The 11254-nt window shown below is 43.7% G+C and overlaps 1 protein-coding gene across 14 annotated transcripts in view; it reads right to left on the bottom strand.

Moving 5' to 3' along the window:
* tenm2 (teneurin transmembrane protein 2) overlaps positions 1-11254 on the bottom strand; it is a 227050-nt gene that overhangs the window by 58120 nt on the left and 157676 nt on the right. For 9 of the 14 annotated variants that reach the window (XM_034884104.1, XM_034884107.1, XM_034884105.1 and 6 more), the window contains one exon: positions 4835-5041. The exons of the other annotated variants lie outside the window; for them this stretch is intronic. In XM_034884104.1, the coding sequence (XP_034739995.1) occupies positions 4835-5041 (207 nt within the window). The remainder of the gene's footprint in view (positions 1-4834; positions 5042-11254) is intronic. 14 annotated transcript variants of the gene reach the window in all.

Genomic DNA, 11254 nt, shown 5'->3' with positions numbered 1-11254 from the left:
ACTCCAACTTCTTGAGAGGTTTAAGTTATGTTAAATTACTTCTTTTATTAAGATGGGCTGTTAGGTTTTACAGTGTGGCAGGTTAACTGGAGTGAATTGCTGAATTATAGAAAGTGATTTTTTTTCTTTTATTTTGCGTTATATCAATATTTGCAGAATCAATTGCATAAATGACTCATTGCTAATGTTGTGTAACTGTTGCTATTAAACAAACACACAGCTGTACAAAATAAAACTTAATCTTCACACAGCCTTTAGTAGGAGTTGAATAAATAAAAGCCTCTCTAGTATGCTGCAAAATATTTATGATCAGAGACAAATTGCTTTATTTTTTTCTGCTACAGCACAGGAGCGTTATGTCAAAGAAATTAATTTTCATGTCGACTTCAAATCCATAAAAATAATCCTTTCGGGGTGGGGACTGTCTGAACAGCAAGGCCGTGGTACAGGGCTGTGTTTTCTCTTTCATACACGCAGAGAAGTGAAAAAGAAGAGCGAAGAGAAGCGCAGATTATTTGGGCCCCGGAAACACAAATATGACCAACCATTGGAACAGAGTTCCAACAGAGCACAGTACCGAGTAGGCTGGAGGTAAATGGGTCCAATAAATTAAGACAGGGGACTTGTCCGGTTGCTGAAGTACAACCCGCAGGTAGGCTAATAGGAACAACCGTTTTACCAGGAACCCAGTCTGATAAAAGAAAAAACATGCGGTGAGGATATAGAGCAATTAGGGAGCAGCCAAGCAGATCACATTTTATTCCGCTCTATCTTTTCCTCCTTTCTTTCCTCTGTCTTTCACTCACCAGTGTGAGTAAACAGCGATTGTGAAAAGATTTTCTCAACAAGCTCTCTGTTTTGCTTTCACGGCCACTCTTCGTGGAGAAGCTCAGAGCCCTTCTGACTGCTGTCGAAGCCTGACCCACTTTATTCTGTCCGAGGTCCCCTGCGACTGGAGAGAGGGGACTATAGCTGTAAGCTGGTGGGTTTGGCTCGGGCTAATCCCTGGAAGTTCATTATGCTCGCCAATTCAAAGGAGCCTCATTCAGCAGAGAGGCATTAGCCTGTCTGCTAACCTGCCTCCCCTGTAAAGCACACTGCACACACACACACACACATCAGTGAGAGGCAGGGGCTCGCCACACCATATTAATCTCACAGTGTGTGAGTGTGTCTATGTGTGTGTGTGTGTGTGTGGCCAGCTGGCAGCAGGAACCAACCAAGGCAGTTTGTTTTGCAGCCCTGGATGGGCAAACTGTTTATTGACATTTTCTGTGGTTAACAGAGAAAAGTCACAGGGCAGGATGTGCATCCATGGGTGTGTGTGTGTGTGTGTGTTTGTAGGGTAGAAATGCCCATTCAGCAGTTAAAAAGGGATCATTGCAGGGCTCAGCTCCCTACCCTCCCTCTGTCCTTCCCACTCCCTCTGTCTCTCCATCTCTTTATTTCACGCCCCATATCTCCACTGTTCCTATCTCTTTTCCTTTTCTGCTTTTTAACACTGTGCCACCCTCCATTGTTTTTAATGCACCTCCTCTCCAAGCTAATTGCTATGCTCCCTGTGTTTTAAGGTGGTATATTCCCATGTGCTGGTGCTTCATATGTCCTCTGTCTCAGAATGTCACATGCTCCTCATTTGTCATTCTTCTCAGAGCTTAGAGGCTGAGCACAATGGAAGGAGAGCTTGAGGTGAAACTATAGGCACACATTCAGAAACACACACATGCTGACAAAAGGGGCTTAATTTGCACATACTGTAGGCTTTATTACACACAGGTGCACATACAAACACATACAGGCACAATAAAAGGGATAAAGTTAAAGACAACTGACACACACACACACACACACACACACACACACACACACCGCCTCTGCCTTGGCTAGTCATCTCTGTCTAATTAGGAGGCAATAATCCGCTAGAGAAGAGTCATCAAATTCAGCCAAAAACAAACAGTCTCCATGAGCAGAAATGTACACACACACACACACACACACACACACACACACACGTAACTGCACACACACAATCATCCCACTGTTACGCAAATGTCCCCCTTACATAAGCACCATTAGGAAGAAAAACATTAGTGCAGAAGAAGGCAATGCATCTCTGATGTCCCTTTGTTTCTGTAGATTTGTTTCAACAAAGCCATTAAACATTCATTGCTTCAGCAGTGACTTGAGGTGGCTTCCCTGGCAGAGGATAGCTAGCCACTTTAGAAGATGCTCGGGCTAAAAATAGCTTAGCACTCCCCATGCATAATGAATGGCCAGAGACAGCGCTAACGCTAGCTCTTTCCAGGAGCGATCTGCTACGCTCCGTTTGGCCGTCTTAGCTCTCCCGGCGTTCGGGGGGAGTGTTCCCAGACAGGTGCTCTGAGCCAGACAGTATTCCCACATAAACACTCGCAGACCCAATTCCCAGCCAATCCCCTGCAACACCGTTCCGTTCCCATTCACCTGTCATGCTTCACTAGGAACACAAGTCATGTCTGTCCACCTGTTAGCTTAGGTAATGGCGGACTACTTTACAGGAACACACACACACACACACACACACACACACACACGTATGCAAACACACACATACAAACAAACAGCATGCAGCTTCCTGAGGATTATCTCGCTGTGGTCAGTTTCTGCCTGGCTTGGTAAGGCTCATTTCCTGCCCAGCGTCCACTCTCTACAGGACCACACAAAACACACACAGACAGACATACACTCACACAAGCACGTGCATAAACAGTCGCCGGTTATAGGTGTTTTATTTCCTTGCAGCCGTTCCTGTGACTTCCTACATGCCAGGGTGTGTTTATGCAGTGCCAGACTGCCACTCTAAACTCATTTAGGTCGATTTTAATGGACGCCCAAAGCCAAGGACTCTCTCTGCACCCATTAGATCAGCAGTCCTGGCTGGGAAAATGTGGCAATTTGCAATTTCATCTCAATGTTGTTCTCCTTCCATCCAAATACGTCCCTTTCACCCTCTAAGCTCTCATCTGCTTACCCCTTTTATTCACATTCCCCCTTTTTTCTCTTTGACTCTGTATGTTTCTTGCTTTCTGCCTCCCTTTCAGTCGTTTTCTCCATCTATTTTTACTGGTGCTCTCTGGATATTTCTCTCTTTCTTTCTCTCTCTCTCCCCCTTTTTTTGATTTTAGACATGCAAGATATCTCATTAAACAACTTCAAAAGTCAAAGTTTGGCTTTTGCTTTCTCTGCTCCTATTTTGCCTCTTTGCGCCTCTTTTCCCCGCTTCTCTGTCATTTCTTTACTTTCTTTGTTTCTCCTGCTCGCCGTCTCTGTGTATACATGCTCAGCAGAGACTGAAAAGAGGCCCCAGAACAGAAAGTGTGGGTGTGTGTGAACAAGAATGAGAGAAAGAGAGAGTGTGCCTGCGAGCCTCACTCTCCCTCTTTGCCAGTGTCTGCCATTAGGGTGTCAGTGGCAGAGTGAATTTATTTGCTGTGCGGTTACTGGGCTAATGATTGATGTTGCCCCAGCAAACAGTAAACCAATTAGAAGGCTGATGTAACGTCATTTTAAAAGCCTCCTAATCACGTTGCTCTTGAACCTGGGACCCGGGCCTTCCCTAATGAAGATTTATACAGGATCAAAGGAGAGCCTAACGCCATTAACAATAGATTGTATTCCACCAAAAATCACATTACGACTTCTCTGCCCGCACCCCCCATCCCTTTCCTCCCATCAGGCCTCTGCTAAATATATCCGCTGATTACAAGTGCAGATGCACAGAGGAATGGAGAAACAGGGGAGAGAGCGGGAAAGAGATGCAGAGAGGGACGGAGAGACAGACACAGTTGGCCCACAGCAGCTAATTGTTGAGAATAAATGTGTGTGAGGATGAAAAAACTCATCACTGCAGATGTGCGCGGGCGCGCGCGTGTGTGTGTGTGTGTGTGTGTGTGTGTGTTTGTGTTTGTGTGTGTGTGCGCGCAGGAGAAAAATACTTGTGAGGTGCTGATATAAGCACACAGGGTTGTAACAGCCAACAAGAGAGTGTCCAGTGATGAAAGAGAAAGCATACAGCCGGGGAAACTAACTAGATCCCCTTACCTTTCACTTTCCGGTAGATTATTAATGTCATATGGAAAATAAGTACAAACACACCTACTCGTTGGCAACCAATCTGCGCTCTGCAGAGTGTAAGGCTTGCTTTCACTTGCATCATTGTTTTCTGGCAGTAGATGACAAAGGTGGGAGGGTTATATTTCAAATGTAATCCATTGAGAGATTACCAATTTTTGTCTTAAATTGTGCTTATTGTTATGTGAGCCACAAAAGAAGTCAAGTTTAGGAACAGGGAGTGTTTCCTCTTCTTGATTATGCTTTTTCAAAAATAGAAAAAAAATTAACATGCATAAACATAAGCTGGATGATCTTTTCTGGTTGGAGATATATGAATTTATTTTGAATGTATCTTTGCATGATCAATCAAAGCATTTAGTTTCTCTCTTATAAAACCGTAACATCTGTAATTGACCATGATTACGATCAACTGCAAATTTTATGATCGCTCACAATGTTAACAATAATAGTCCCTTTGGTTTGATTCCCGGGCCGCGCAAACAAATGCTGACTTCAGTGGAATGCAAAGAGGCAGAAACAAAATGGCCAAAAGAACGAGATGTGACATTGAATCAAAGCGAAAGGATTGCCTGGCATTTTACTGTGCAGCGACTAAATCAGATCAGGACCTGGACACATGATGAGATAATGCAGCGACCCAGGTGATGGATGTCATGTTGATGTAAAATAATAAAATGTATGAAAGGATCAAAGGGTGCATGAATGAGGTGAGCTCTCTTACCCGTGGAGGATGGCTGGGCCCGAAGCAAGTAGGAGTCATCCGGGTGGGGCTCCAGGTGAGAGTGGGTGGAGTTTTTCTCCAAGAGGGGCACCTGGCATTCCCTGATCGGTGGAGACGGGCCGGGGGAGGGGTGGTGGGGAGCGGACGAGGAGGACGGAAGGGACGGAGGGAGCAAGGAGGAGGAAGAGGTTGGAGGGAGTGGGCGACCTGGAGGATGAAGGGAGAGAAAGAAGGGGGAGGGAAGTGGGGGGGGGGGGGGGGGGGGGGGGGGGGGGGGGGGGGGGGGGAACGTTAGACAAAACAGATGGCAATGACTGACCGTGATACAGGGGCCTGTTCTGAGGCAACTTTACTGGGATATCTGGATCTTTTTTGATCACCCACAAATTATCCAAATTACACATTTCCATTAATCATGTCTCATACCTCTGGTATCTACAGCCATGTAAACTTCATCCTGGACTACACATCTGCCCATTGCACCTTATTACTTTATATTGTTTGCACATTCTGGCATTCAGCCTATTTTTATATTTTTGATTTTTAACACAAAAAAAATCTGTATTTATTGCTTATTTCAAATTAATATTTAGTGCGTTGTTTGTGTATGTATGCACTTTTCACCAAGGCAAATTCAACATGAATGTGACTTATTGTGGCAATAAACCCTTTTCTGATTCTGATGTTTGGGTTTTATTTTTCCAGCGTTTGTCTCTGAGATTCCTGCCTTCATCCAATTTAATGGAGGTCAATAGGAAAAACTGGAGCATCAGGAGCAACAGTTTTCATTGAAACTATTTAGTCTATAATGAGCTATTTCACATTTTTAAACATTCTAAATGTGTTCCAGTTTATTTCTTGTTACAGTCAGTTTTTCTCTACATGGTTCATGGTTGCAGAGTTGACAGCTGACAGAAACATGGACGCCCTTGTTAACAAGGAAGTCTACAAGGGCTGTTGGCTCGCATTGGAACTCCATCAGAAAGGTTGGTAGCTAACTGAACTGAAAGACATATGTTGCAAATGGGTGAATCAACCATTAATAATCTAGAACATGGTTTTATTTGAAAGACCTGCTGCAGGTTGTCCTTGACAAAGTTATCCAGTTAACTCAGAAGGGAACTAGATCTTGGAACAGGTCCCTGGTCGTAGCATGTAAAGCAGCTTGGGTGCAAACACAGACGCACGCTGAGGCTGGAGAGACTCAATCTTACCATAGATTTAAACATTAATTAGCAACTAAGAGATTTTACATGCACTGAGCTCAATCCCGATAACAATGTTATGCTCACTTTCGCTTAGCCTTAACACACTTTCCATGCACACACCCTTAACCTAATTGATATAAGGACATTCATTTAAAACATTTCATTGCATCCACGCAACTGCCAAGAAGTAATTATTTTCACATTGTGCTGCATTGATCTTACCAATGTATTAATTAAAGCAAGCCTATGTTACTGTTGCTGAGATCTATGATAGAACTGTATTCTCAAAGCGGATAAGAGTCATAAAGTCAGGGAACTGACTCATTCATGTCAGTTCAACAGTAGTATCTGTCATACGTTTGCTAACATTAGCAACCAAATGCTACTGGGCATACCAGACCAATTAAAGACCTTAAACTCAACTTTTCATTTGCAAGAAAAAATTTCTTCTCCTTCAACTTTGACATAGTCTCGCTTTAAATCAAACGGTTGGATGGGGTTTTCACGAGGGCCTACATCCGTCATACGATTGTCCTCTACATGGTGGAGACAAAAGAAAGTGAACAGCCAAGTCTTTAAATAGTGGGAGCCCTGGGACGCGTGGACACAATCAGGCTGTCCCATACACCAGAGAGAAGAAAGAGGGATGGAGAGAATTCACTCTACTCTCCAAAGGTTTGGAATCAAGGACAAAGACAGATCTAATAATTTCTCTTTAGAGACGGCTCAAAATATAGAATAATTATGTCTGCCATATTTGCAGCTCAATCAATCAACAACATGGTAAGAATGAGGCCACTGAGTCCAGCCAACCCACCAAAGGACTCGGGTTATTACAACTTCTAATTAGATAGTTCGACCACAGACGCTTTGACACACTGATAATCACTTATTTTCTCCTGATTGCACATTCAAAATGATAGCCCCCGGGCGCCAGCAATGTTTTTTCGTTCTTTTTAAACAGCTTTCCAAATAAAGGCGTTTTTCTGTTTCTTATTGATTGCCTTTACCTTCATCCTTCAGAGCTAAAATGTAAGTGGGCGAAGGGAAAAATAGGCTAGCTCGCCCTTAGCTTTACAAACTTCATCAACGCTTTCTTTCACCACTTAATACTTCAACTAAGTCACCTCTTCTTTCATCACACTTCTTTCTCTTTTTCTACGGAACAAAGACAGGCAGGAACCGAGGAGGAGAAATAAAGAAACGCCGTGAGACCTTGAAGAAAATCAAGAGATAGCTGAACATTCATCATTCTTCTCCTTTTCTTGCAGGCAGTTCTTCAGAAAACAGTGGTTTGATAGTAATTTGACAGCGTTCACCTTCCCATCACAAAGTATTGATAGAAATCAAAACGTGTAAAGGCCATGACAGATGGGGAGCTCTTTTTAGGCGACGGTGCTTTATTGCTTGCATCAGGAAAACCATACCTGGACGAAGGAGGGAGGGGGGGGGGAGGGAGATTAATGCAGACATCATTTTAGAAGCAAAGTGAATGGATATAGTTGTTGGCTAGCTTTCCCATCTATGCTGCCTAAAAATGAAGCGCATTAATCATGGAAAATCCTCGTTTGGATCCAGGTTCCACTGCGGCTTTATCGAGATACATTCGATAGAAATGGAGGCCGAGTGATGTCTCTGTCCTGCCGTCCAAACTGCTCCAGCTTAGAGCTTTGTGTCGTGGAAACCAGAGCTAGGATCGATCCACAGCCTCACGTTAACTACACCCCAGAGAGATGCCAGCCTTGTCTTGTCTTTAGGTATGTGTGTGTGTGTGTGTGTGTGTGTGTGTGTGTGTGTGTGTGTGTGTGGGTTTGTGTGTCCAGTCAATCTCATCAGAGCAAACACAGAAAAATAGACAATGGCAAAGCAAACACTGTGGCCGACGGGAGGGAAAAGGAGAGAGGCGGGGAGGGACATGGAGAAACGGATAGATGGGGGGTGGGGGGAAGACAACGAGGTCAAGGGGGGTAACCAGGGGAATAGAGAGTGAAAAGAGAAATGAATGGAGGGGCACAAAGGACGGAGAAAACAGGACAGACCAGAAGCTATGAGCTGACAAAACTTATTGGCAATAATAAAACGGGGGAGAAAGCAATAGAGGAGGGTAATTAGAAGGGGAGGAGGCAATAAGAGGGGCCTGAGCAGTGGAAGATGGAGGACAGGAACCAAAATAATGAGGAGGTAAAGAGAAAAAAAAAGCGATTGATCTAAATGAATCGATCACTCACTTCTATTGACGGGGAGAAGGGATCTAGCTATTTGCATATTTCCCGAGACCTATAATGAGACTACTGTTGACAACAAGCAAGGGAAAAATGTTGCATGTGTGTGTGCGTAGCCGCACACCTTTGAGATTGTTTGATTGCTGTTGCATATTTTTATAGTACACAACGAGGTTACGTGTGTGCCAGGGTGGTTATTAATATTTTAAATCACTTTAATTACAAAAAGGAAAAATTGCACTAGTTGGCCAAAAGCAATTAAGGGAACTTTAATCTCCTTAGCAATTATGATGTGGGACATCCTTAACTCAGTCATTTCTGCCCGCTACATTTCTAGAAAGGTCAGTGGAAATTGCTTTGTGTTATTAGAACAAAGACTTAGCGATGAGCTCACGCCGTTTCTTTTTCTCGTGACGATTTTGTCCGTTGCCATCCTTTTCGCCGCCTCCCTGACCATCTGCACACATCTCTCGATCCAGATCTACGGTTCCTTCGTAAGTGTTGATTAGTGTGAAGAATAAGTGTATCATGGGGGGGAAACAAGGCATCTGAAGACGGTGGCACCGTATTAAAGGCATTAGCGGACTCCCTTGATGATTTCATTACAATGTGGAAGGAACCACAATCATCATTAGTTAGTTGTGTGAGCACCAGATTTGTCGTGCTTGTATGAGTCAAACGTGTGAGCTTTGTTTGTCTGTTTCTGCGCTCTACGTCTCTGCTGAATCATCTCAGTCTGAGCTTTGTGTAATCTATTGTTTGCCCACGTAGCCGTTCTTTACTGTGCAATGGCATTATACATCAGACGGGATTCTTCGTGTTGACTGTTCAATGATGCTCTTCTTTTCCCTCCTCGTCCTTGTCTCTATTTCTGTCCCTCTGTCCCTCCCTCCCTCCCACCTCGCTCCGTCCATCCGTCCACCCATCTGGCTGAGGTGAGGAGTGGTAGGCCGAGGAGAGTGGAGCGAGGGATGGAGCGACAGCTGGAGCCCAGTCAGACAAGGAGAGACAAATTACCCCTCTAACGAGAGCCATTCATCATCTCTTCATCTCTCCCTTCTTCCATCCCTCTCTTCCTACACACCTCTACGTGAAATACAACGCACCTGGATGGCAACAAAACAACAATAGCACACCGATTTACCACCCAACTTTACAGTTGATGTTCTCATTTATCCGCGACTCGTGTGGCTGTGAAGTCAATCAGCACATTCTTCTATTAAGATGACGGAAAATATCGAAGAAAGGGGGGGGGAGGGGCAACAAGATAAGGGAGACGTGAAATGATTGAATGAGCGGTGCGCGGGGAAGAGGGCGGAAAAAGGAACGACACACCCATGCTGGCACATGCAGAGACTCATTACCATGGCTGCTGTCAGCACAGATGTTGGACTGAGGGGGAGCTGTCAGTCAGTTAGTGTGTGTTTGTGTGTGTGTGTGTTAGGATATGAGTGTGTGTGTATGTGTGATAATGTCTGACAGTGATCTGAGGGCTATTTAGTGATGACAGCTGCTGACACAATAGGCCCTTTTCTCTATTTATCTATACAGTACAGTGTGTCTCCTCCATCTCATCTCTCTTCCTGCCCCCCCTTCCCTTCCTTTTTTTATCAAATCATCGCCTCCTCTTTCCTCTTATTCATTCCTTTCTAATATTTCACATTTAGCTTGACTGTTGAACACCTGTTGGGTCTGTGTGTGTGTGAGCAACAAATGGATGTCGCAGCCTATCTAGGAACGGTCTGATCTGATCATCCGCTTGGTACCTTGAATGTGTTCTGCTTTGCCTTTCTTAATCAAAGCTACTGCAGAAAATGAGTGATAAAATGAATAAAGAGGGAAGGGAGAGATATGAGGATGATTCAACAGACGTGTTTTAATTAGTAAAGTTGGGCTCTCGCAGCCTAAAGAGACGATCGTATCACCGGCTCTTTCTCTGATGTGTAACTCAGTGTCTGGGTTCTTCTCTGGCCTGAAGCTGTCCTCTCCGTTCCTCTCCTTTTCATTACGCCTGCGTCCATGGGCGTAGGAAGTATTGGAAATGTTGGTGGGACCATCTTAACGGGGGGTCTGGCGATCTTCCCCCCAGTAAATCTTTAACAGAGCAGATGCCGTTTTCTGTTTTCTGGTGCCATTTAACAGGTGGTTTGATGCTTTATCTGGCTATACTAGCATTAGAAAAATGAAGGGGACATTTTGTCATTTGAAGTGTTTGGCCTCAGATCACTTCTTTAATTGGTTAAAAAGCTAAAAGTACACAAAGTGATTTAATGTCTAATACAGAGCCATCTTTATTATAACCACGTATTGTTTATTTAAAGTTTAGAATCGATTTATGCTTGCATGCAATTGCAATTTCTGTTAAATAAATTTCTTTTACGTTATCAAATGAATAAATGAAATGAATCGAACAACGGTAGTCAAAGTTCCCTCACGCATTCTCCAAGAAACTACATTATCTTACAGTCATTTCCACGACTACAGATTTAATAAAAAAAACACGGCTGGCGCTTTTAACACCCTCATCTAAGGGTTCCCACGCCCATACCTGCAACATCCGCAATTTCCCCCACAGCCGGGTAGTGAAAAACTGTTGCACATCCAACTATATTTTTATTTTCATAACCCAATATTGTTTTGCTAAAATTTCTACTAGGGATTTTTTTTGATACATTTCCCCACAACTTTTTTTCAATCAAGCCCTATGACAATGTGCTTCAGATGACTGACTTATCAAACCGAATGTGCACACACACAAAATACTCTGAAACCGAATTCCTCGAAAAGGAAAAAGAAATGCATGTTGAGAGAACAGAGAGATCAAAAGATGAAGGCAGGACACTGAAAACACCTTCTCCTTGATTCATCTTTTCAACCACACATTAAATGAAGATGGCAATTTATTAACGGTTCCAATGAATAACCACCACTCTATAATATCTTTTGACCCTCAAATGACGTGGAGTGCATAGGAATGATAATGCAATATA

Source organism: Etheostoma cragini, chromosome 10 (genome assembly GCF_013103735.1).
Source record: "Etheostoma cragini isolate CJK2018 chromosome 10, CSU_Ecrag_1.0, whole genome shotgun sequence".
NCBI classification, from domain to species: Eukaryota; Metazoa; Chordata; class Actinopteri; order Perciformes; family Percidae; genus Etheostoma; species Etheostoma cragini.
Note: the sequence above shows the minus strand (reverse complement) of the source record. Positions and strands in the feature narration are given on the sequence as shown.